The 24,851-nt window shown below is 53.3% G+C and overlaps 3 protein-coding genes across 3 annotated transcripts; 2 read left to right on the plus strand and 1 right to left on the minus strand.

Moving 5' to 3' along the window:
- Positions 1 to 257: 257 nt before the first annotated feature.
- Positions 258 to 6,984, plus strand: LOC115655240 (bitiscystatin-like). The gene is made up of 3 exons (XM_030570486.1): positions 258 to 506; positions 5,663 to 5,782; positions 6,964 to 6,984. Exons 1-3 carry the CDS (start codon positions 258 to 260, stop codon positions 6,982 to 6,984), a joined length of 390 nt encoding a protein of 129 aa, XP_030426346.1.
- LOC115654415 (cathepsin F-like) lies at positions 349 to 19,967 on the plus strand. Its single transcript, XM_030568662.1, has 14 exons — positions 349 to 506; positions 5,663 to 5,782; positions 8,179 to 8,254; positions 10,232 to 10,332; positions 10,926 to 11,001; positions 11,218 to 11,331; positions 11,567 to 11,712; positions 12,159 to 12,255; positions 13,168 to 13,248; positions 13,963 to 14,082; positions 14,689 to 14,753; positions 15,284 to 15,374; positions 15,953 to 16,011; positions 16,489 to 19,967. The coding sequence occupies exons 3-14, from the start codon at positions 8,212 to 8,214 to the stop codon at positions 16,561 to 16,563; spliced, it is 1,068 nt and encodes a 355-aa protein (XP_030424522.1). The 5' UTR covers positions 349 to 506; positions 5,663 to 5,782; positions 8,179 to 8,211; the 3' UTR covers positions 16,564 to 19,967.
- A 1,245-nt stretch (positions 19,968 to 21,212) lies between these two features.
- On the minus strand, positions 21,213 to 24,596 carry LOC115655241 (cystatin-like). Its single transcript, XM_030570488.1, has 4 exons — positions 24,576 to 24,596; positions 23,564 to 23,878; positions 22,832 to 22,951; positions 21,213 to 21,612 (listed from the first exon to the last, which is right to left on the minus strand). The coding sequence occupies exons 1-4, from the start codon at positions 24,594 to 24,596 to the stop codon at positions 21,526 to 21,528; spliced, it is 543 nt and encodes a 180-aa protein (XP_030426348.1). The 3' UTR covers positions 21,213 to 21,525.
- Positions 24,597 to 24,851: the final 255 nt, after the last annotated feature.

Here is a 24,851-nt window from a genome sequence, read left to right on the forward strand (position 1 = left end):
ATGACAAGGGGTGAGGCGGGGCTGATTCTGGTCCCTAGAAGGAAGCAGCCTCCGGGGGGCTCTAGGGGTGTATGTAGGGTGCTTAGGGTATGTGGGGTACAAAGGCCCTGAGGGGACCCAGGTACGGTGGGACAGCAGCGCGTGAGGGGAAGGGATGGGTGGGGCTCAGTCCCCTAGACTGGGGTCCCCCTGGCGGCCTAGAGGGGGCGGGCCCGTCTCTATGGCAGCGCGACGCCCCGCCCCGCCCCGCAGCCCATATGCGGGCCCCACTCGGAGGCGGCGCTCAGTCCGCGGCCGAGATGCTGCTGCCGCTGCTGCTGGTCGGGCTCCTGCTGCCCGCGGCGCTGGGGGCCGCTCCGGGGATCGGGGCGCTGCGGGAGCTGGACGCCGGCCTGGACCCTGCGGCCCTGAAGGCGGCTCGCTTCGCCCTGGAGAGCTACGGCCGGGCAGCGGAGCAGCGCGGGGGGCCGGCCCGGCTGGGGGCCATCCGGCGGGCGCAGGCCCAGGTGAGGGGCCGCGGTGCTGGGCTCGGTTGAGCGCGGTGCGTGTATAGGGCCAGGGCTGGGGGTGTCCGGCAGCCTGGCTGGGCATGGGGAGAACGGACTAGGGGGCCGTGTTTGCAGGCACGGGCCGGGTGATATGAGCCAGGCTGGGGAGTGATCTGGTTTGTGCTGCGGTGCAGAAGGGCTGCAAGCTGCATCATATGGACACAGTCTCGGCTGCGTAGGGGGTTTGGACTGGGCAGGGTACGGGGCAGAGGGGCTGGAGGCATGGACTGGGTTCTAGTGACTGAGGTGGATGGGATGTGGACTGAGTTATATAGATCAGGGCATGACGATCGGGTGCAGCGCAAAAAGGGTGTGGAGTGACAAGCTTGGACGTATGGACTGGAGTATAGTGTACAAGGGCTAGTGGGCTCTGGGCTGGGTTATGTGGACAGTGGTGGGGGGCACAGTGTGTGTTGTATGGCTAAAGGTTCTGGCTTGAGTTGTAGACTTGAGGGTCTCTACACATTGCTCATACAGGGCAAAGGGGTATATTGGGGTGCAACATAGACTGGGATACAGGGCAAAAGGGCTGGGGGGCATGGACTGGGTTACATGGATTTGACAATGACAAAAGGAATAGGGATTGCAGCCTGAAGCCTGGGCCTGGTCTGCACTAGAAAATTAGGTCATCTTAACTACATGGGTCGGGGTGTGACAAATCCACACCCTAAGTCTCTGTGTAGCCCACGCTAGGTTGAAAGAAGAATTCTTCCATCAACCTAGCTATCGCTTCTTGGGAAGGTGGATTACCTGCGCCGATGGGAGAACCCCATTGGCATAGGTAGTATCTACCCTGAAGTGCTACAGTGGCACATCTGTACTGCTGTTGTGTTTTAAACGTAGACAGGCTCTGAGGTATATGGATCGTTGGGGTTGGAGCGGATATGCTGGGGTATAGCCTGAGCTATAAGAGGGTATGGTCTGGGGCTAAAGACTAGAATGTACAGTAAAAGCGGTGGTGGTGTCGTTTGAGTTCTATGGACTGAGTAAGGGGTTATAGACAGGTGTACGGGGCAAAAGGACTGTGGGAGATGGGGATTGGGTTATATGGACTAGATATAAGCTGTGGACTAGATTATGTGACCTGGGCCATAAACTGGGTTATGTGGACTGGGACGAATTACTAATCTGTATGATTACTTGTGTGTGTTTCTAAAGGCAGTTACCACCCTGTGCATCTGACTTTCCTTCCTAGTACAATAATGGGAAGGAAACAATTGGAACCTCTGTAGAGAGAGTAACAGATTTGCGAGCAAAAGGTTTATAAAGAATCATCCTGCCTGGATAAATACGATTATTTCCATAGCTAAACAAATGGACGTGCGGAGAATCCTGCTGTAGGTTGGAATGTTATGAAAACACTTGCTGCAGTCACTCACAAACAACATCCTAATTGAAAAAATAATTCAATTTGCCTTGAATCAGAGCGCAGTCACGTGTGCTGGACATTCTCTAAGAGACTAAAGAGATAAACAGGAAGGTGTTGGAGTTGGGGAGGTGCCTAATTAGTACCATAGGGCATGGCTCTATTTAACTTGATGATTCAAGAGAAATACACATGAATGAAACTCGCAGAAGATTCTAATAGTGGGAGCAGCTGGAAATACTATTGAAAACAAAAATAATACAAAACACTCATTCATGTTAGAAAAATGAGCTTTTTCATGGAGATCTGCGGCTACTGCGTGAGAGGAAAATTAATCTGAAACCCAGATACTCTAATGGAGGGAGAACTAATCTGATGCATCAGGCAAAGTCTTCAGTTGAGATAGGAAAGTATGAATACCATTGTACAAGGCACTGGCAAGGCATCATCTTGAATGCCATGTTCCGTTCTGTTGTGGTCACCTGTGTTCAACAAAGATTAATTCAAATTGGCCTGATACAGAGAAGGGCTCCCAGGCTGATGATCAGGGGAATGGAGAGCTGATTTTATGAGAGGAGACTGAAAGAGCCGGATTAGTTTAGCCTGGCCCGGTAAAGGCTGAGAAGGGATCTGGTTGCTCTGTCTAGGTACAGTGGAGGAGACCCCATGGAGGGAGAAGAGCTATTGAAGCTAAAGGACAATGTTGGCAGAAGAACAAATGGGGATAAATTGGCCAGGAATCAACTGAGGCTGGAAATGAGAAGAAAGTTTGTGCCCATCCTAGGAGGGAGGGTCTGGAATACCTCCCCATAGGAGCAATGCCAGGCAAACAACCCAGCTAATTTGAGGATGGAGCTGGATAAGTTTTAGACTGGATTCTATGATGGGGCATTGCCATTAGTGGAGACTGGACTTGATAACCCAGGAGGTCCCTTCCAGGCCTATGTTTCTGTTGACTTAAAAGCTGATAAAAGAAAATACATGTTTCACCCACTCTGTCGTGACCCTTTGGAACTACTTGCCTCAGGAAGTCATTGATGTCAAGAACTTAGCAAGATTCAAAAAGGGATTGGCCATTTATATGGATATCAGGAATATTCACAGTTATCCTACGTAATAACAATTTTGGAAGGGATATAAAACCCTGTGCTTCAGGGCTTAAGCTGATCTCTGTTCGAGACCAGGGTGAGAGCTTATGGAGTGGAGGGGAGGTTATCCCATATCTTCATACTGTGGGGTTCTTGTACCTTCCTCTGAAGCATCTGGCACTGGCCACTGTCAGAAACAGGATTTTAACTAGACAGACTTTGGTTCTGATCCTGCTGATTCCTGTGCAAGTTTCTCTTTCGGGATAGCCCTGGGGAGACACCCTCCCTCCAATCCCATTCCCTGCAATCTTGCACTTCATTCTAGATCCCTCAGCGCCAGAGGCTTCCTATTCCGGAGCAGAGAGGGCATAGCATCCTGGGGCTGTGCAGGAAGCTGCCTGGCACTAGGTATAACATATGCTCTGCTTCCCATGTCCCCCTGTGGGTCCTGGAAGCTGAGAGTAGCTCGCGTGCAGAGAGCTCCAGCTGCGTCCTCCACTCTGGGGACTGGGAGCAGAGTCAGTCTACCCTGACTGGCGTGGGAGATATTCTCAAGGAACAGTTTACTTCTGTGCCAGGGCTCCTAGGAGCTACACTAATCAAATACTAACTTTAAGATCCCTTTGCAGTGCCAGAGTGGTGTGACTGAGGAGTCAGACCCACTAGTCTGGATTTGTAACCAGCAGGAATTAATTAATGTAATTAACAATATGTAGCATCTTTCCACTTACGAAGCCCTGTACAAAAGTACGTGATTAACCCTTCCAGATGCTGGTAAATAAGATGATGTAATAATTAATCCACACTCTTCACACATTACAAATAAACCAGTTATCAGAACTCAAAATAGGGCAAAGCATTCTAAGCTAACAGGAGACTCGAGGAAATCCTATTAGGGTATGTCTGCACTGCAGGGGGAGGTGCAACTCCCAGCCCAGGCAAGCTCTGACTGAGCAAGTGTGCCATAAATAGCAGCAAATCTGCAGGGGCACGGGCTCGCTGCCCAAGTCCAATCCTGTTATACTAATAATTGGAGATATATCTATCTCCTAGAACTGGAAGGGACCTTGAAAGGTCATCGAGTCCAGCCCCCTGCTTTCCCTAGTAGGACCAATTTTTGCCCCAGATCCCTAAGTGGCTCCCTCAAGGATTAAGCTCACAACCCTGGGTTTAGCAGGCCAATGCTCAAACCACTGAACTATCTTTCTGTTGGAGATTTTAGGTATGTACTCAAGTGATGGCTTGGACTAGCCACTTGGGTACGCTCCTAGGATCTCAGATGAGATTGCACTCTGGTGACTAGCCATTTTTAGCATGCTAGGGCATGTACACCTACCCCCACTGGGAATTACACCTCCCAGCTGCAGCGCAGATACACCCTTAGAGAGAACTTGCTAATGGACCTTCATGTTCCCCTGTTAGTCACAGCTAGGCCAGCACAGGACTGTCTTCTGGAGATAACCCAGTTATCGTCTTTACATCCCTATGTGTTGGTACATTCCATTTTACTTATGGCTCTGCGTTACTGGTTGGAACAATGAGGAATAGGCCAGGCAGTTTCACTCTTGTTTCTCGTCTATTTTGCTTTTCAAGTTTGGCTAGCATATTGGAAGCCTGTCTAAAAGTTACGTTCCAATTCAACCACACATTATTGGGCTGGATGCAGGAATCGCTGGGTGAAATTCTTTGTCCTGTGTCAGGCTCCTGCCTGATCATAGTGGTCCCTTCCTGGCTTAAAATCTTCAAATTTAGCACAGATCTAACCTCAAATTTCAGACCAGTGCTGGGAGATCTTTAGTTTTATAAAGAACTGCTTCTGGCAGATTACTTTCTGATTGCATGTTACCTCTGTATGTAGCATCGATGAGACCAGTACAGGAGTAATTTGTCCAATTGTGGGGGCCACATTTTAGAAAGAATGTTGAAAAATTGGAGAGGATGCAGAGAAGAGGGCTGGGAAAAAATGCCTAACAGTGAGAAACTTAAGGAGTGCTGCCTGTTTAGCTTCTCAAAATGATCAAAAGGTGACTTGATCCTGGTGTGAAAGTACCTTCACAGGGAGAAAATCCTAGGTACTAAAGAGCTCTTTAGTGGAGAAAGGCAGAACAAGAACCAGTGGCTGAAGTAAAACCAGACACATTGCCATTAAAATTTTTTACTCGTTAGGGATTAACTATCGGAACAAACTCTCAAGGGAAGTGGTGGGTTCCCCATCTCTTGATGTCTGTGAGTCTAGACCTGGCTGCCTTTCTGGAAGGTGTTTTAGCCAAACATAAGTTAGGGGGCTTAACATAGGGGTGACAGTGTGATATTCTCTGACTTGTGTTATACAGGAGGTCAGAGTAGATGATCTAATGGTCATGCTTTAAAAGTGCTTTATATTGGCCTGTATAATAAATAAGCTATGAAATCTGAATCCAAATTTGTCCCAACAAGATCCCTGTAGCATTCTTTGCTGTAGAGATGAGCCAGAACTTGGCTGTAATTAATATAGAGGGGAATCTTTATCAAGGCTGTAGGACACAGGCAAACACTGGTGTTCTGTCTTCACCAGTTCCCCATTTATTGTCACTTGAATGCTAAGTTCTAGGCTGGGGTCTGCAGGAATGGAGCAGACGGTGCCATGCTGTGCCTACCCGAGACTTGTGCTCTCTCTGCAGGTGGTGAATGGGATCAAGTACTATCTGGATGTGACCCTGCTGAAGTCACCGTGCAGCCAGCATGGATTCACAAACCAGGATGCTGCCATCTGTGAAAATTCAGTGGAACCAGAGCAAATAGTAAGGACCACATGCTGGGTTGTGGTTTTGTTTCGGATCTGTCACAGAGCCACCTGCTTGGTGCAACACCCCCGGCTTTGTTACAGTCTCTTGGAGGAACCCCCTCAGTGCACCGGATCCCCAACGGGGTGTGGGGTCTCACTGCTGGGGTTCCAGCACTCAGAGTCCAGCTGAGAGAGACTCCTGGTAGAGACTTGTTAATGTACCTAGCCCAGCCTTTGCAGTGACACTCAAACAGTGTTGTCAAAACAGTCGCGTTTATTAGTCAGTTGGAACACCGCATAGGCTGTCTTTAGGTGAGCACAGAGAAATGAAGGTCAAAGCCTAGTCCCAGTCCATTCTGGCCAGCGCAGAGCCCAGCAAACTGTAGCAAACTCCAGGTTCAGGCTGTCTCTCTCTCTCTTTCTCTGTCTGATGACCTTGATCAACTCCAAGGTGAGAGCCCAGACTCCATCCAGCAGCCAGTTCCTATCCCCGCACCTTCCAAGTCCTTTGTTCTGGAGCTGGGGGATCTGGCTCAGCTTCCCTGCTGAGAGGTGGGGAAACTGTCTCCCTCTGGGTCATTGGTTGTTAGGTGTCAAGTGTCCTGGTGACTGGATTTGCTACTGGCTTCTCGGATTCTCCATTGATACGAGGTCACCCTCGGCCTGTCCTTTTTAACGACCCATTCAGGCTCAGACAGATAGTCCTTTTCCCCCCCACTGGGCAGCCATACAAAATGTAGAGGAAACAGAGGCACACAAAGGGGTCATAAAAATATTACGGAAAAATCCTGTTTCATCACAGGGTCCACATAATCAGATCCTCCCACTCTTAATAGGTCAATTAAACTGGTGTGACTCTAGTGTCACATCACCGACCTCCATGGGATTAGGGCCAGATTCTGCTCTCTGTGCACCAGGATAAGTGTGGTTTCATCTCACTAATTTGAATGAGGTGGTTCTGGATTTACACTGCTATCACAGAGAGCAGATTCTGGGCACAAGTATTATGAATCACTACTTTTCTCCTTCCCCCAGTAACTCCAGGAGTTCTGAAATCAGGGACAGCTGGCCGAGGGCCACGTCTCCAACTGAGTAGGAGCCCAAAGAATACACTTAATTTGCATTAAATGGAACAGGTATGAAGGTGTGGCCGAGGGTACTGCAGCTCCCAGCATATGTTGCTTCATCTTGGTTTAGGTGGAGGCCACTTATTGTTGAGCATGGCATCCTGGGATCTGTAGTTTCCAGGCTCTGCTTTAAGAGAAGGCAGACGGTTAGGATCCCAGTGAGTGCACGCAGAGGGAGGTCTCATCTGGGATGCAGTAAGATGTGGAGTGGTGTTTGGGGATTGGACTTTTCTGATTCCTGATTGGGATTCTAGAAGGGGATGTTGTTCCGAAAGCATGATGAGGGGAGAACTCTGTGGGCAACCTCTCCCCACCCACCCTGTCCTGTGCACACACCAGGCAAACACATTCCTTAGGGTCAGAGTAGGAGAATTGGACAAACTATGGGGACTTCATAGCAGCGGCAGGATAGAGCTGGGATCTACCTATTTCAGAAGCAGCATCACTACCACTTGAGCTCCAGGAGAATTGCTCCTGGGTGTTTACAGTATGGGGGCTAAGACACACAGCTGATTGTCTTCTACTGGTTGAAATCAGAAGCAAGGGCACATGTGTATGTACACACACACACCAGTGGAAGTTTCTTGAAGTATTAAAATGGGGAATCACAAGCAGGCAGGGGAGCTGGGGCTCTGGGAGGTGGCTCTGAAACTAAACAGGGACGTTACTAACACAGAACCCAGGAGTCCGGTCACATTGTAAGCAACCCGCTGGTCTGTATTTATCCTGTGTCGGACTCTCCAGTCATTGTCCCATGAGCCAGGCCTCTGTCTGCTGAATCGTCTCATTCGTTATCTTGTGACCTGGCATTAGCCCAAACACACTGTAACTAGGGGATCTTTTAACAGCTTTCGTTAGTGGAGGATCAGCTGAGTAACTCGGGTTCAGCCTGTTGGCTGGAAGGAGAGGGCTGTGGACCGAGAAGTGATTCTGCTCTTCTCTGGCCTCTTTCAGCTGAGGGTCCCAGAGCATTTTACAAATAAGCTCAGGCACATGCACCCCATCCAGGAGTTAGAGAAACACTGGCCCCATTTTACAGAGTACAGCTGAGAGGCTTCCCCAGCATCACATGTTAAGAGCAGAAGTAAGAATAGAATCCAGGAGTCCTGACTCTCCCGGCCCTTCTGTTCTAACCCAGCAGACCCTACTGTCCTCTCAGAGCCAGGAGCTGAACCCACCACCACGATCACCACGCCCTGCCAATCCTGCTGCCTCCAGGCAGGTTTCTGTAAGGTTCATTTCTGAAATTCTGACGCAAGGCCTGTTTTTCTCTCTCTCCTGGAAGTCTTGTCACTTTGAGGTCTGGAGTCAGCCATGGATGAACAGACAGAAGCTGGTGAAGCAGGAGTGTCGTCCAGCTGGTATGGCGGGTCTGTGTGGGTGTCATCCCTTTAAAGGATCCTGACTAGAATGTAAACAAAAGCATTAAGACTGGAATCAAAGCCACATCCCTCCACCACCTGCACACTTACCATGTATTTCCTGGGTGGAAGGAACTAGTTATGGAAGCTTTAATCCACTTCTGGCCATTAAAGAGTCATTTGGCACTTTCCCAAATAGCTGTCTGTTAATCCAATCTCCTGGCCAGACTCCAGCTCGGCTGCTTCCACTCTGTTGACCTAAATTCCCCCCTTGTGGATTCCTCTGGCTTTGCTGTCCTTCCCTCCCCACCTCCTATGTAGCATTGCTGTGCACTGTTGCAGAGCTGCCGTGTCTGATCCCAGAAGTGGCAGCATGTCAGCGATACCTGCAGTGGCGAGACCTGCATCCAGATGGGCAGAGGCACTGTGAAAAAGATGGTGACAGCTTTGGAAGGGGTTCAGAGAAGATCTACAATATTCATCTGTTCTAAGGAATCACTGTGCTCATCTAGTCCAACCTCCTGCAGAACACAGACCATAGGCTGGCCCTGAACTAATTCCTGGCTGAACTAGAGCAGCGCTTTTAGAAAAACACCTCATCTTGATTTAAACATTCCCAGTGGTGGAGAATCTACCCCAGCCCTTGATCTGTTGTTCTGATGGTTAATTCCCTTCAGGGGTAAAAATGTGATTCCTGCTTCCAGTTTGAATTTGTCCAGCTTCAGCTTCTGGCATGACTGATTCCAGTTCTGGAAAACCTGCCTGGAGTGAGAGACTAAGGCCCGCTGTAGACTCCTATTTTGTCGTGGTATAGCTATGCCAGTTAGTGGTTCTATATAACACAGACAGTGTTTCACTGACAAAGTGATATCCACCCAGCCTTAGTGTGGATGCAGTTGCCTGGGGTTAAGGTGCCTTTACCAGAATAGCTTATTCCCCTTCCTGTACAGGTATAGCTGCACTGGCATAAGCGTATCTATCCTAGTATAAGTGCATGCACACAGAGGGGGTTGTACCACATTAACCAGGCTGGTATAGTTAAAGCAATACAATTTTTGTGCATAGACTTAGAGATGAGGATGTGAGTTCAATCATAGAATGTCAGAGTTGAAAGGGGCCTCAGGAGGTCATCCAGTCCAACCCCCTACTCAAAGCAGGACCAATCCCTAGACAGATTTTTGCCCTAAATGGCCCCCTTAAGGATTGAACTCATAATCCTGGGTTTAGCAGGCCAATGCTCAAACCTCTGAGCTATCCCTCCCCCTCAGTGAAGCACGTAGAGAGGAAAGGACTTCCCAGAGGTTACCCCACAGGCCAGCAGCAGAGCAGGGAATAGAACCCAGATCTTCAGAGGCCTTAAGGTTGGTCTGCACCACAAGGCATAGCTATACCTCTGCAGCTGAGCCACCATAGTATAGCGCTGAACTCAGGCTGTAAGCATATCCCCAGGGAGGAGAGTTTGGAGAGCAGAAGCTCATCAGTTCAGCAGAGAAAGGCAGATTGAGACCCAAAGGCTGAGAACTGAAGTCGGACAGGTTCAGGCTAGCAATGAGGTAACCCTTTTAACAGGGAGGGGTTTAACTATTGGAACAGCTGTCCAAGTGATGAAGAATCCAGCTTGTCCCTGTGAGTTTTTAGGGATTGGAGGCATCTCTAAATCTATGCCATAGCTCAGCCACCAGATATGGGCTGCAGGCAGAAAAGGCCGTGGGAGGTTCTCTGGCCTAGGCTATGCAGGAGGTCACAATGGTTCCATCTGGCCTTCCAGTCTGGGAATCTAGAAGAGTGAATGTGTCCTCCAACAGGATAAGGGACCTGCTGCTGGCCAAGGGAGATCTCCTTTAGCACAAGCAGTAGAGGCTGTTGGGCTTGAGGAAGATGGGCACTGGCCCTTGTTCTCCCGAGGCGTATGAGATCTATACGGTAACTGCATTGGGGCTAACTTCAGTGCTCTCTGCTGTCTCCTCTTATGTTTAGAGCCGTCAGAGAAGGTCCAAAGTGTGGCACTCCTGGAGCCAGAGGAGCCGGCTCATGCCAAGACACCAGAAGAGCCAGTTCGCTTAGAGGCCCTTTCCCAGGTGGGTGGCTGGCTGCCTCGCTCCTCTTCCTCTCTAGCCCAGTTTGTCCTGTCCCTCAACGAGCCCCAGTCTCCCTTCTAGTGATGGTAACTAGTGGTTCTATCCCAGCGGGGAGAGTGTGTGGGGCTGGAACTAGGACACATGAGGCCGCTTGCTCCCAGGTAGGGTAGGGGGACGTGTCCTGGATTAGGGGAATCTGTCATCTGGGGCAGTGGTGCTTCTCTGGGTTGCATTTCTCCAGTCCCCTTCTGTGATATGCTGCTTCATACCTTCCCCCCAGTCCCCTCCTGTGATATGCTGCTTCATACCTTCCCCCATGCCACTGCCCTGGCCTCTGGCTCTGCCCCCTTGCCACTCTGCCCCTGTGCTATGCCTCAGTGTGGCACCTCCTCTGGTCACCAGCCCTACGGCCGACCTCCTGCAATGCTCCAGAGACAGGCCTGCTGCAGGAGAAGGCTGAGAATGGGTCTATAGCACCCCCTGCAGCCAGGCACTCGCCTGGCCTTGGCAGATGGCACATCTTCCAGCACCAGTCACTGAGTTAGCGCCTCCAGCCTTCCAGGTCTCTAAGCCGCTTGCCTCTTTGTCCCTAGAATGCATCCGTCCAGCTGATCTCGCTGTTCAAAGACTTCCTGACCACCTACAAGAAGAGCTACAAGGATGAAAGAGGTGAGCCCCAGGTGCTGGCACATCTCTTGAGCCCCCTATCCCACCACCTTTCCAGAATCCTGTGAGCCAGCTCCTTTTACCCTTTCAGCTCTTCCCACCTAAGAATCCTTTGCACTGGCTCCTGCAACATTTCAGGGAGCCTGCCCCCCCCGGCATCTTGGACACACTCCCTGTCTCACAGTGACTCAGACTCCCTGGGTCTGTTTCCCTGTTTAGAAACTGAGAGGCGTTTGCAGATCTTCGCGGAGAACCTGGAAAAGGCTCGGACAATCCAGGAGCTGGACCAGGGCACGGCTGAGTATGGAGTCACCAAGTTCAGCGACCTGACGGGTGAGAGGGGCGATGGCTTTGGGCTTAGTGTGCCCATGGAGCCCTGGCAGCACACCCTACAGGGAAGGGCTAGGAGCTCCCTGCTCTCTACACGTGGGGCCAGGGCTGGAGTATCCGGGAGCTCTCCCCATAGCTAGTGCTCCTGCCCCACTCTCTGCAGCGCCCCCTGCCAGGGAAGATCATAGGCAAGTACCCTGGGGCGTTTCTCCAGTATGTGCTTTTTGTCTCTTTTCAGAGGAGGAATTTCGCTCCCTGTACCTGAATCCGCTGCTGGCTAAACTCCCGGCCCGGCCCATGAAACCGGCTGTCATCCCCCACGACCCGCCTCCTGCCGAGTGGGACTGGCGGGAGCATGGAGCTGTCACTGACGTCAAGGACCAGGTGGGTTTCCATGGCTTCGTTAACCCACCTCCCCTGACAGCAGCTGCTGCAGAACTTAGGCCAATGTAACCTGCTGTGGCACTCTGTCTCCCACTAGTGGCTAGACCAGGTATAGCGGCTGAGGCTGCTAATGCCTTTGAGCTAATGTACCTGATTTAACACAAGCTGTAGTCTCAGGGAGGTAGAGCCAGAGGTTGCAGGTTTGATCCCTGCATGCAGCCCTTCAAGGGATGTCATGCCACCAGTGCTAATATAGCTGTCGCTGTCTCATCTCAAAGAGCACAGGCAGCACCCTCGGCAGCAAGAGGCCAGGACTGGAGTAGCTAGGAGTTTCCCTGCAGCCAGCATTCCCGCACCATTTCCTGATGGGGTTTGGGAGGGTCTTAGGGCTTGGGACACTGACGTGTCACTCGTGGGCCATCATCTGTCTGGCCTTGTGTTTCCAGGGTATGTGTGGCTCCTGCTGGGCTTTCTCTGTCACCGGCAACGTGGAAGGACAGTGGTTCCTGCGCCGGGGGTCTCTGGTCTCACTGTCGGAGCAGGGTATGTGGCTGGCACTTGTGGTGTAGAAGCCAGGGCTGGGCTGTGACAGGTATAAGGGGGATCCCTGTGGCTCTCCCAGCCTGCACTGTCCATTCTTGCCTCATGGGGAGCTCCCTGAGCTGTTTAGCCAGGAGAGGGAGTGCATGGCATGACTGGTGCCCCAGAGAGCCTGACCGATTCCCAGGCTGTCTGGACCTAGCTGGTTTCCCTGAGATGGTGGCTCTTCGGAAATCCCTGTTAAGAGTCGATCTCTGCACCTGAGTGAAGAACCCAAACTTGCTTTGAGGAGAAGGGGGGTTGGTTGCTGGGTTCCCCCTCCTACTCCTTATTGGGGATGGAGGTCAGGAGGTGGGAGCTAATCCCCCTTCAGTGCCCTGATCTCCCCAGAGGTGTTTGAAGCTTCCACTCTGATTTCAGCACTGTCAGCAAACCTGACCAGGCCTGGGTTGGTGGTAGAGCCAAGCAGCCCCAGTCAAGAGTGGGGGACCCTGTCGTGTTTAGCTCTACACAAGGCCCTGACTGAGGTCGCCCCATGCCCCTGGCGTTGTACAGACACGCAGTGACACTGTCCCTGCCCTGCAGAGCTTCCATTCTAACTAGCCCAGGGGTAGGGGAGAAAATGTGCACAGAGAGGGAAAGGAGCTTGCCCCAGGTCAGTGACGAACTGGGAATAGAACCCAGATGTCCTAGTCCAGTGGCCCATGCTACCTGCTGAACACCTGTGGTGGTGAGAATTGTGGAGCAGCCAACGGGGTGAGGACAGCTTTGAGGCCAGCAAAGCTTTGAGAGACCCTAACGGAGCCTCGGGAGTGGCTCCAGCTGGCCACAAGCATACCAGCTGGGAGGCTGTTCCCTGGAGGGATGGGATCCTGAGAGCCTCGGGTCAGTAAGAGCCAGTCTCTCTCCCTGCAGAGCTGGTGGACTGCGATGGACTGGACCATGCCTGCGGAGGGGGGCTGCCTTCCAATGCGTATGAGGCCATTGAGCAGCTAGGTGAGCTCAGGACCATCCAGGCCCAATGCAGGGAGGTCAAGGCCTCAGCCTTGCTTAGGGTGACCAGATAGCAAGTGTGGAAAATCAGGACGGGGGGGAGGGTAATAGGAGCCTATATGAGAAAAAGCCCCAAATATCAGGACTGTCCTTATAAAATCGGGACATTTGGTCACCCTACCCTGACTGGGGCAAGCAGGTGAAGCTCAAGGGTTAGGCAGTTAAGGAAGATCAGCAGCTGTTACTAGCTGAGGTAAAATAGAATAGCAGGGGGCTGTGGGTTGGAATTGAGGGGCACTGGCAGGGCTGTATGCGGGGGAAACCCAGGGCTGGGGTAGCAGGGGGCTGCGGGTCGGGATTGGGGTCAGTGGCTGAGCTGTGGGTGGAGATGAGGGGAGCCCAGGGCTGGGGTAGCGGGGCTGTGAGTCGGGATTGGGGTCAGTGGCTGAGCTGTGGGTGGACATGAGGGGAGCCCAGGGCTGGGGTAACAGGGGGCTGTGAGTCGGGATTGGGGTCAGTGGCTGAGCTGTGGGTTGGGGTGATGGGGAGCCCAGGGCTAGGGTAGCAGGGGGCTGCAGGAGGAGATTGAGGGGCATCACAGAGCTTTTCCAGATCCCTGTAGTCTTGCACAAGCCCCAGGCGAGTTCCCTGCAGCAGGATCTGTCTCTTAGCCCCTGGCATTATTAACCCTCCCTTTCCGGGGATCGCTCCTTCCAGGCGGCCTGGAGACAGAGGGTGATTATAGCTACGAGGGCCACAAGCAGCGCTGCAGCTTCTCCACCAGCAAGGTTGCTGTCTACATCAACAGCTCTGTGGAGATCTCCCGGGATGAGACCGGTGAGTCCAGGCTCCTCCTCCTGCCTCCTCCTAACTCCAGTCACTGGGGCCTGGTATGGGAAGGGAGGGAGACTCAGAGCTGCCTGTGGAAAATACCTGCCCTTCCACACAGCTGTGTGTGTTAGGATAGATTGGGACCCCGTGTTGTGCCAGGCACTGCCCAGAGCTCCCAGCTGAGATCTTCCCCCGCGTCATGCCAGGCGCTGCACAGACAGTCCCTGCCCTAGAGAGGGTAGGAGGGGAAAGGCAGACACAGAGTGGGGAGGGGCCTTGCCCAGGGTCACGCAGCCTATTGTGGGTACAGCCCAGGTCTCCTGCGTCCCAGTCCAATGCCCTTTCCCCTAGACCATGCTGCTCCCCCGTACCTGTCACGGGCAGCGCAGCCACTACCCAGCCTTTGCTAGCTGAGCTGCGTGTTCCAGAGCCCCAGAGAGTCCTGGCTGCAGGGAGCACAGGGAACCTCATGCGCCATGTGAGGCCGAGACCCCTTGGAGGCTGCTGATGCCTGGCAGGTCGGGCCTTTCTGCCACCTGTCCAGCCAGCTCTGCAATAGACCCAGCACCCTCCCCTGCCACAGCCCAAACTCACCCATCCTGTCTGTTCCAGAGATCGCGGTGTGGCTGGCAAAGAACGGCCCCATCTCCATCGCACTCAATGCTTTTGCCATGCAGGTGAGCAGTCGCTTCGGGGCAGAGCCACCTGCTCCCACATCCTTGTAGACTGGGTGGGATTCCAGTGGAGTTCAGACTCACTGGGTCGTTACAGCCTGGCGCGGCCGGGCGGGGATGCAGCGTGTGCCTCAGAAAAGAGCTGTGCGAAGGCCCTGAGGCTGCTGAGATGTCCTACCCTGGCCCTGGGGCTCTCAGAATGAGAGGTTAAAACCTGGAACCTGAGTTCTAGCTGAAGCCAGGTGGTATTGGATCCAGTGGGATGCCAGAGAGTGGCTGCTGCTCAGATTCATCAGGGGGCCTCTCCCTTTGCAGACAGTGCTGCCCCAGTACCTGGACTTGGCGGTGCTGTGATGCAGGGCAGGGGCTCAGTAAGGGGAACTCCCCATCCTAGAGGTGGTCAGCACCGGGCAAGGGATCCCTGTATAGACAGTCCTGTGCTCCACCCTAGGGGCAGCTGCATCTAGGTGGCATTGTAGGGATCTGTGCAGTTAGCTGGCTAATGTTATGTTCCTCATCTCCCTTCCCTTCAGTTCTACAGGAGGGGGGTCTCCCACCCCTTCAGGCTCCTTTGCAACCCCTGGATGATTGATCACGCCGTGCTGCTGGTGGGGTATGGGACACGTAAGTGATGCTAGTCTGGAATCTACAGGAGGGCCCCCACCCCTCAGGGATATTGATTCCCTAGGTTCCCTTAGACATAATGAGACACCTTGGGCACCATCCTGTTTCCCTCCAGGACTGGCCTTGCTGGCCCTTCCTCCATTCTGTCCAGCCTAGAGGAGGTAGTTCTCATTGCCACCAGCATGTGTCACTGTTGAGCCAAGTCCCTGCTGCTCCCAGCCCTCTCTCATGGATTTGTAGTGACCAGGGGCAAAGGGAGGGGAGGTGGCTAGCTCAAAGGAATAGTGAGTCTGGCAGAATCAGAGAGAAACCCAGGTGTCCTGGCTCCCAGCTCTGCTCTAGCCACTAGACCCTACTCCCCTCCCAGAGGTGGGGATAGAACCCAGGAGCCTGGGTACTGCTAGGACCAGGTTCTATAATCTACAGAATCTCTCTTGCTGATAGCAGGGGCTCAGGCAGTGCTGGCTAATGATGCAACACCCCCAGCAGCCTAGGTTCTGCCCCAGCCATGTATCAGGAACTGTCCAGCCCCCTCCCCTCAAGTTTAACCTTTCATGATGGCCCTTTCTACCTTCCAGGTGACCGCACCCCATTCTGGGCCATCAAAAACAGCTGGGGCAAGAACTGGGGCGAGCAGGTAAGTCCAGTGAGGAGCAGCTGGTGCTCAGGGATAGAGACTGCTCTGGCCACCTGGATTTGTTCCTCTTCTCCCAATCCTTCTCCCCTGCTGTGGCTGCCTGGCTTCCCTGTCCTTCCCCCAGCCCCATCTCCAGGGAGGGGAGGCCAGGCATCCTCCCAGCAGCAGCTCAAGCTGGCCTCCCTCTGTTTTCTCCCACATTTCCAGACTGGCTTAGTTCCCCAGTATCGTCCTTGGCAGCAGAGAGCCAGGGCTGGGCAGCAGTGGGTAGAAAAGGGGGTCTTCCATGAGGGCTGCTGGACACAGAGACCAGCTCCTGTGGTTCTCCTGGGATTCCCAGCCTGCACCTTCCAGTCTTGCCACAAGGGGGGTGCCCAAAGCTAAGCAGCAATGAGTGGGTGCTGGGGAAATTAGGCCTGGAGTAGTGGCTCGCTGGCTGATGGGAACCCACCGACCCCTCTTTTTTTGCATTTCCAGGGCTACTACTACCTGTACCGGGGCAGCAGAGCCTGCGGGATGAACACCATGTGCAGCTCAGCTGTGGTGGACTAGACACTGCAGGACTTCCCCCGCCCCACCTCCCTGTGAATCCCCTCCTCTGTGTCTCGCTACACTGCCCACAGTCACTGCCCTGGCCCCCAGCTTCCTAGAGCACGGGAGAGGGACTTGAGAAGGGGGAAGGGCCCTGGCTAAGCTGGGGGAGATGTCACAGTGTGGAAATGCAAAGGGGGTGGGGGAGAGACTTAACTTGGGGCTGGCTGATCAGCAGGAGGGGGAGGCTGGGCCCTGCCAGCAGGGGGTACTCATGCATGCATCTTGAGCCCAGCAAGGAGCCCAGGTCTGCCCCCTGTCCTGGAGAATGCCACCCAGCAAGAGCTGGGCTAGGATTTCCACTGCAGAATTTGTCCTTATGGGCCATCTCCCAGGGCTGTATCTTTGCAAGCTTTCCCACTGCTGAGGCTCTTGGCTTTTCCCACCCCTCCCAGCTGAGGTCAGTGGGACAGACTTTGTGGGGTGAAAGGCCACCTAGAGTGGGATGCTGGTGGCACTGGAGCTGCAGCCTAATCTATGCTCCAGTCCCTTGGGCCTCCTCCAGCCATGGGTCTGTGCAATATCCTGGATCGAGGTGCCGCTCATCTTGTGTTCCTCCCCCTGCCCCGCTGAGCTAGAACCAGGGGTCCTGGCTCCCAGCACCAGGGTTGCTTTTCAACCCATGCTCTGAAGGCAGCTCGCTCTCTCCTGGCAGAGAAACGATCCCACCCCCCAGGGTTTACTTTCGTTGGTGGATTCAACACAGTCCCTGCCAGCTGTGCCTGTTCCCATCAGGCTGGGGTGGGAGGAAGGGCACTTCACTAATTTCCATACCTGGCCCTAATTGCTGGAGCTGCTGCTTCTTTCTGGAACAGGGGCTGGGCCTGCTGGTTTCCATTTTTCTAGCCTGCCTGGCTGGGTCTATTACAGGGAATCACTAATGATTAGCCTAAAGATGGGGCATTAAGCCCATGAAACTGACCAGTCTCTAGATTCTGCACCCCTCCCTCCAAAAACCATTTTTGCTCCCATCTCATGTCTTGGGGCAAGGGTTTCAAAAGCTTCACTTTTGGGGGCGGGACCTTGGAGGAGCCTGGGTTTACAAAGGACAGGCCCTTGGGTCACACCCCTGCCTAGCTGTGGCTTTTGGAAAACAGGAATTGCGGTGCCCCCGATTCTCCTGACTCTCAGGGAAACGTAGGCTGCTTTGAAGGATCGGACACTAGACTGCAGGATACAGCCAGGTTCGGCCCTAAACCAAGTGGTGCCTCTGGTGAGGAGTGGCTTTGGTGCACCCCCTCCATTTGTTAAACTTTTGAAAACTTTACAGCACCCCCAGCCCAGCATCCCAGGCGATTTTCCACCCCTAAATCCAGCCCTGGGTACAGCCAGCTACTGTTTAGCTGGGACTTCCTCCCCTGGCTCTCCATGGGCTCTCCTTTCACTGCCAGGTGGGCAGTCCTCCCTGTGGGCTCCCCTTACAGGGCAGAGCGGAAGAAAAGCTCCCTTATATTCCAGAGCTCAGCCCTGGCACCAGCTCGCATGTGGGCAGGGCTGGCCAACCCGGGAAGCTCTCTTGGAGGCAGCAGTTCTCTGGGAGGGTGGGGGAATGCAGCTTGGAGCACTGCATGCTGGGAGTTGTAGTCCACCCATGTCACACATGAGCATTAATATCCTCTCTGCAGCTGGTCAGAAAATATTTGCAAGAACACAAAAACAAAAAATTGATTCTGTCAAGCTGGGCTCCTTGGTCAGACTACATCTCCCATGATGCATTATAGGTCCCCTCTTGGTGGCTAGCCCCAGTGCCTCATGGGAGTTGTAGTTTAAGTGTTTCTTGTGCTCATTCTCCCCTGTAGGCTGGGATCCTTACTCAGACTAACTTCCCGTGGTACACTGTGCTCTCCCTTTTGGTGGAGGCAAAGGTGGTGTATCATGGGAGATGTAGTATGCGGAGCACCATCCATATAGGAGAACAGGGGCATGAGTCAACTGAACTACACTCCACTGTGGCATTGTGGTACCCTGTGGGAACTGAAATATTTAATTGCCAAACTATTTTGATTGCCAGGTATTTGGGTTTTTTTTGACACAGAAAAAAAAATAAGATTTTTTTCCACCAAAACCAGATAGTTTTCACAGAATATTCCTGTAGGTGAAAACATAATTTCCTGCAGGAAAAGCAGGTGGGTCAGACCATTTTTGCCCAGCCTATATGTTGCCTGCAGTGCAGCCATGTCACTTCCCATGCAGGGGGTGGGCAGGTGCAGTCTACACTTGACCTCATGGCTTCTGCTTCCAGCTCTGCTGCTCCTGTGCTGTGTGGTCTATGGGCAAGTCCCTTCTGCTTAGCTGTACAGCAAACGGGCTATTCCCCCCGTCCACAGCAAACAGGCTCTACCCCTCCCCCACAGTGAGATGCAAATTCATATAGGAAGCCCTTTGCTCAGGCAAAGTGTTATTGTCAGAGTAGGTAATCAAGTTGGGGAGGATGTGGGAGAAGCCCTGTGGCTCCCTATATCTCCTGCCCCCCCCTCCCCCAAGCACTAGTGTAAGTCCATGGTAGGAGATGGTTGAGTAGGCCTAGCTGTGATCTCGCTGCTAAAACCATTCCATTAAATTCGATTCTTTACGTTTTGCAAAGCCGCACGTAGCGCAGGTTGGGGGCTGTGAACTAACGCTGCTAGAGGCTCGCTGCAGTATTTCCCCTCGCGGGGCAAATTGGTCAAACGCACTTTGAAAGTGGATTTGCACAAGGCAAGGGGGCAATAGCCGTTTGTGATTCTGCTTTACGCCTGCGCAGGAAGGATCTAGTCCTTCCAGTGTGTTACTGAGTGACTGGCGTTTTAGTGCCATATGGTACCTCAGCACCAGCCCAGATCTTTCCTAAGCAATAAAGAAAAGCCTGCTGGTGGTTGGGTTTTTTCCTTTCCGCTCTGGAAACTCAGGACTGAATTAGCTGATCCGGGTTCCTGGTCAAGGACTGAAATGGCACAGAAAGAGGGCTGGAGCTCTGATCCTGTGTGGGACTGAACCTCTGCTTAAAAGAACAGGGACTAGACTACAGCAGGGAAGCTGTGTGTACCAGTAGGAGGAAAGTTCAGCACGCCATGGCCTACTCCCCGCCATGGGAAGAGCAATGGGCTAAGGTTTGTTAAGCACTTTGCGTTTGGAGGATGCTATTACAAGCGGAGGAGCGGGATGGGGTGAGGTTTTTTGGGGGCAAAGCTGGATTTTCCCCTTTGTCATTTGCATGGAGGAAAATTCCGCAGTTTCTTGTAACAGAAAAATGTGAAGGGCTGGTCTGTGGGAGGGAGGGCATGCTGGGCTTGCCACAGAGCAGTTGTAGCAGGAGCTCAGAGCGATGCTGTAGGGTTTGCTGTTCCTTGATTTGTTCTACACTAATAATAAATGATGAATCTGGTGCCTGAGCTGCATTTTCTGTCTGGGGCCGGAGACGCCCCTCCCCTCCCCCCAACAAAGGGGTGCTGCTTTGCAGCTTTAAAGTGGGCTTTCTGTGGGTGAGGAGGAAGTGAAGTGAAATTGAGGGCACTTCCCTCCAATAGACTCCTCAGCTATGGTCCCCTCGTTGGTTCCAAGATCTGGTTCTCTGCTTGCTTTGATAGAGTCATAGACTGTGAGGCCAGCAGGGCCCACTGTGATCACCCAGGCTGACCTCTTGCGTCACAGGCCCTAGGACTGCCCTGAAGTGATTCCTGCATGTGATTACAGCACCTACTTCAGACAAAAATCCAAACAGAGAATCTACCCCAGCCCCTGGGAAGTTGTTCCTATGGTTAATTCCCTGCACTACTAAAAAAATATTTCCAGTCTGGGTTTTGTTTAGCTTCAGCTTCCAGCCCTTGGAGCTTTTAAAGGTTCAGCAATTTTCACTCCCCTTCCCACCAGGGCAGAGGGATTTGGACCCATCAGTGGTAGTACTGGACGCCACTAGGTTATCCTTAATCTACTGGGCCAGGAGAAATACTTTCCCCACGTGCCGTTATCCTTTGGAACTCATGGCTACAAGATCCCAAAGCCAAGTACTTGGATTCAGAAAGGGAGTGGACAGTTCTGTAGGTAAGAAGAACATGCGAGTTCCAGGAGATTTAACACATTTTGAAGTGGGTTGGATCTAAAGCTGACGGCTTTGGGCCATGAACCCCCGACCTCTAAATTATCCCATCACTGCTGCATCTTTTGCAAATGTCTACAAAGCAACTGCTGGTGACAGGCTCCTGGATGCAAACCTCAGCCTAAATGCCTAGAGTGATTGACTCCAGTGAATTACTGGGGACGTTCACATCAGCGTGTGCCCATTGGTGCTGCTGCACCAGGGGCTCACATCAGTCGAGCCCCATCAGTGGGGTAACAGCAGGGCAAATTGACATGAGTGGGCGCACGGCCTGGGTCTGTCGTGCTTGCAAACGCCAGATCCCAGCGGGGTGGGGGGAAATAATTTGGTGACTGTCTCCTAGCCGTGGCCCCTGTGGGGGTGTGTGAAGTGCCCAGAGCCTCACAGGAGACACTGAGGGACAAGGCCAGTGGCGGGGGGGAGGGGAGAGGACAGGGTTTGGAGCCATGCAAATTGGGAATGTGGACATAAGTGTGTATGGGGAGGGTAAGAGGCAGATGGGGCAATGAAAAATAACCAGCCTTTGAGCCGACCATGGTGAGATGCTGCAGTAAAGTGGTTTATTGCTGCTAGTGAAGCAGGTCCAAGACCCAGCGGTAACAGAAAGAGCCCAGAGGCTCCAGTTTTGTCACTAAATAGGGATTAGAAATCAGTCCGGAAGCAGAGGAATTGGTTGATTTCCAACCCCAGTTTGGATTCAAGACACTGATCTCCCGCCACGTGCTGGGAATAAGTCGGGGGGAGTAGAGAAAAGAAGTGCAAGACGGAGACGGCTTGTCCCCTGCAAAGCTTTGATGGTGGAGCAGACATTTTGGCTCATGGTCATCTCGGTTGAGCCAGAGCAGGGCTCAGTGACCGACCGAGTTGCATTTCTGCTCTATCTGTGTCCTCTTGAGCCAGGGCTGAGACCAGACTTGGAAGTTACAGCGCACTTTCTAGGGGTGGAATGAAGCACATTAGAATGGGGGTGACTCGCAGAGGTGTTCCCAGTAAAACCTAGCTGTCCTCTTCCCCCCAGCCTCACAGCATGACCTTGGTTAAGTCACGTGTCTCTGTGCCTCAGTTTCCCCACTGGTAAAATGTGGGTGGGGCGTGTGAAGCTAAAGTCATTGCTGTGTGTGTAGTGGTGAGATGCTGTGGATGTGTGGGGCATAAAATCAGCTGAAGAGCTAACAGAGCTCAGTGTCCGGTATGTCCATACCCCTGTATTTTGTGTGTTTACCCTCACACCCACCCTGGGCGGCAGGGCAGTGCTACTAGCACCATTCTACAGATGGGGAAACCAAGGCACAGAGAGGGGAAGCGACTGGCCCAGGCTTGCACAGGGAGTCTGGCAGAGCAGGGAATAAAACCCAGCTTCCCTGGGCCTCAGGTAAGTGACCTCCCCACTCCCCATTCTTGTGACTCTGCCATGCCCAGCAGTTCCTTGCCCCTGCCCCAGAATCATCTCCCAGCTCAGGCAATGCCAGGTTTTAACTTCCCTCCCATTCTGTGCCCAGCAACTCCGGCTATTTACCCTCCAGTTCGATACATAAAGAGCCGGCTGGTCTTGGAGGTGGATTGGGCTGGGAAAGCAGCAAGGGCAGGAATAGCAAAGGGCTCCAGGCCACCTCCCTCTGCACCGCACCAAGCAAATCCCCAGCCCCTCTTCTGCACCTTCTCCAAGGCCAGCAGAGGTTGGTTGGTTGCAATCAGGCTCACAATAGATTCTGGCTGAGGTGCCTCCCGCCCCCACTGTAGTGTGGAATTGGGGCAGAGCTGGGCCCCGCTAGTTAGGAGCGGATGATGATGATACAGATTTACAGGGTTTATACCCAATGGAAATGTTTCCCTTTGCTCTCGAAAGCAGCACCCTGCAGAGAGCGGAAGCTGGACCCCGTAGCCAGAGCAACAGTGAGTGTGAGCCCCTCCCTCATCTGGGCCCCTCTTCTCCTTCCCACTGTTTGTCCAGTTAGATGGGAAGGACTTTATCGTGGGGAGTGTCCCTCAGCTGGGCTCCACCCAGTGCCTGGCATGAGGGGACTCCCCACCCCAATCTCACTGGTGAGGATGCAGCTCTAAATTATTGTCACAGAAAATCAATTTTTGGCAAACCAAACTGGTGCTCCAAACCCAGCAGCTGAACCCCGAATAAGCCCAGTCCCGTCCTCTCACCTTCTGCTGGGACGGAGGCGGCAGGAGGCACTTCTTGAGCTCCATGACACCATCCTGGTTTTTCTTGCACAGTGTCTCCACCAGTTCCATGGTCAGATGTAGCATGAGCCCAGACACGACCTGCCAGGAAATTGGGCAGCCCAGCCTGGGGATGAGTCCCAGCACAACCCCCAAGCCCTGTCCCTGCCCCTGAATACCAGGAAATACGAGAGGCTGAGCTCTGAGCCTCCCCATTGCCACATGCTGCCTCCTAGGCCATGTCCAAGCAATGGCAGTTGTGGGGGGGCAGGAGGTCAGTCTGTCCCACTTGGGCTATGATCCGGGTTCAAAGCCCTTTGCAGGCTTCAGGGGATTTGCTCCCAGTGCCCTGGGGCATTAGCGCCCATCCCCGTGTCACAGAGCAAGGAGCAGGGAATGAGGGGAAAGGGCAAAGTTAGCCAAAGGGTCTCCCACTGGGGGACTCAGCTGAGGAAGCCTTGGGCTGGGTTTTTAGTGGTGTTGGGGCAGTGGGACACCTAGGTGCCAGCCTCATTGACCACCCCCACTGGGGGTCCCAACTATACCTCCCCTTCCCCCAGGTCCAAGCGCCACCAGATCCCTTCCAACCACACCCCGCAGTCTTACTACAACTCTGCCCCCCCTGGATCCCAGCCCCACTGGACCCTTCATTTGGGGCTGCACCCACAGCCTTGCTCCCCTCCCCTGCCCCCTGTAACACCTGCATCCACTCACCTGTCTCTGGGCACTCAGCACCTGCAGCCCCCGGCTGTAGTAGGGGCTCTTACTACGCTGGTTGTAGGTCTGTTCGGCTGCGTGCGCCGCCAGCTGGACTTCTGGGTCTGACACTGGCACATTGTGCAGCCCCCCAGCAACAGAGGCCCCCAGAGTGAGGGGAACCCCCAGGAGGAGGAGGAAGCACAGCCAGGGACCTGCCACTGCTGCAGGGAATGCCATGGCTGAGAATGGCCAGAGCTGGGGATGGGGTGCTAAGATATAGGCAGGGAGCCCCACCCCCTGGGATGGCCCCACCCACATGGGGAGGGAGCCCTACTCCTGACAGCCGCACCCAGAGGGGGTAGGAAAATGTCGCCCTCCATTACATAAGACCCAAGTATAGATGGGAACTAAACCCTCAGGGCTTGATTCAGCCAGGGGGAAAGGGCCTTTGTGAGGCAGGCCATCCCAGAATTCCCCATTAGGTGGGACATTTCTTGCACCTTCCTCTGAAGCAACTGGCAATGGCCACTGTCACAGACGTGATGCCAGGCTGGATGGGCCCACTGGTCTACATGGGTGTGGCCAGTCCTAGGAGAGCCCCGCCCCCAGTAGAGAGCCCCACGTACAGCAGATGGAGAAACATCCCCTAACAGAAAGCCCTGCTAGCTGCCGGGTGGAGCCCTGCCACCTGGAGGGGGGGGTGTCACTGCCTCGGAGAAAAAGGGCAGGCCTCAGCTACATTTAGGGTGACCAAGCAGCAAGTGTGAAAAATCGGGAAGGGAGTTGGGAATTAGGAGCCTATATAAGAAAAAGACCCAAATTTCAGGACTGTTCCTATAAAACTGGGATATCTGGTCACCCGAACTACATTCCCCTGTTGGTCAGCTAGTAGTTGAGCAATGGGCACCAATTGATCGATTTTCCTTTGTCCCAAATCCATAGTATTTATGGACAAAGGAGGGACGGGTGCAAAGAGACTGGTCACCAGTGACGCCCTTTCAGTGTTGTCTGCCATGGCCTCTGTTACGTTCTTCTCAATCTGCACCATGTAGCCATAGGGCCTGGATCCCAATCGGAGTCAGAGAGGTGAGGGTCAGACCGAATCCATCCAGGCTCCCACGGCATGGTGCTGTCCCCACAGAAAGGTTGTTGTATCCCAGAGCACATGCTGTGTCCCCAAGTTGTATCTCCTCCTTCACTCTCTCTTTAATGACTCATCAAGCCTAACCTCCCTCACTTGTGGTCAGGTTTATTCGTGCCCAGTTTTGCCCCGTTCCCCGTGTGGATTTGTGGGATCTGTCTG

Source organism: Gopherus evgoodei, chromosome 7, assembly GCF_007399415.2.
Source record: "Gopherus evgoodei ecotype Sinaloan lineage chromosome 7, rGopEvg1_v1.p, whole genome shotgun sequence".
NCBI classification, from domain to species: Eukaryota; Metazoa; Chordata; order Testudines; family Testudinidae; genus Gopherus; species Gopherus evgoodei.

Excerpts from the sequence above, each read along its gene's own strand:
- LOC115655240 (XM_030570486.1), top strand. The coding sequence starts at position 258 with ATGCGGGCCCCACTCGGAGGCGGCGCTCAGTCCGCGGCCGAGATGCTG. Across the intron at positions 507-5,662 it reads TCCGGCGGGCGCAGGCCCAG|GTGGTGAATGGGATCAAGTA; the intron begins GTGAGGGGCCGC and ends CTCTCTCTGCAG. Across the intron at positions 5,783-6,963 it reads CAGTGGAACCAGAGCAAATA|GTGGAGGCCACTTATTGTTG; the intron begins GTAAGGACCACA and ends ATCTTGGTTTAG.
- LOC115654415 (XM_030568662.1), top strand. The coding sequence starts at position 8,212 with ATGAACAGACAGAAGCTGGTGAAGCAGGAGTGTCGTCCAGCTG. Across the intron at positions 8,255-10,231 it reads GCAGGAGTGTCGTCCAGCTG|AGCCGTCAGAGAAGGTCCAA; the intron begins GTATGGCGGGTC and ends TCTTATGTTTAG. Across the intron at positions 15,375-15,952 it reads GCTGGTGGGGTATGGGACAC|GTGACCGCACCCCATTCTGG; the intron begins GTAAGTGATGCT and ends TCTACCTTCCAG.
- LOC115655241 (XM_030570488.1), bottom strand. The coding sequence starts at position 24,596 with ATGGTGCAGATTGAGAAGAAC. Across the intron at positions 22,952-23,563 it reads TGCTGAGTGCCCAGAGACAG|GTCGTGTCTGGGCTCATGCT; the intron begins GTGAGTGGATGC and ends ATTTCCTGGCAG. Across the intron at positions 21,613-22,831 it reads CGCCTCCGTCCCAGCAGAAG|AAAGTGCGCTGTAACTTCCA; the intron begins GTGAGAGGACGG and ends TTCCACCCCTAG.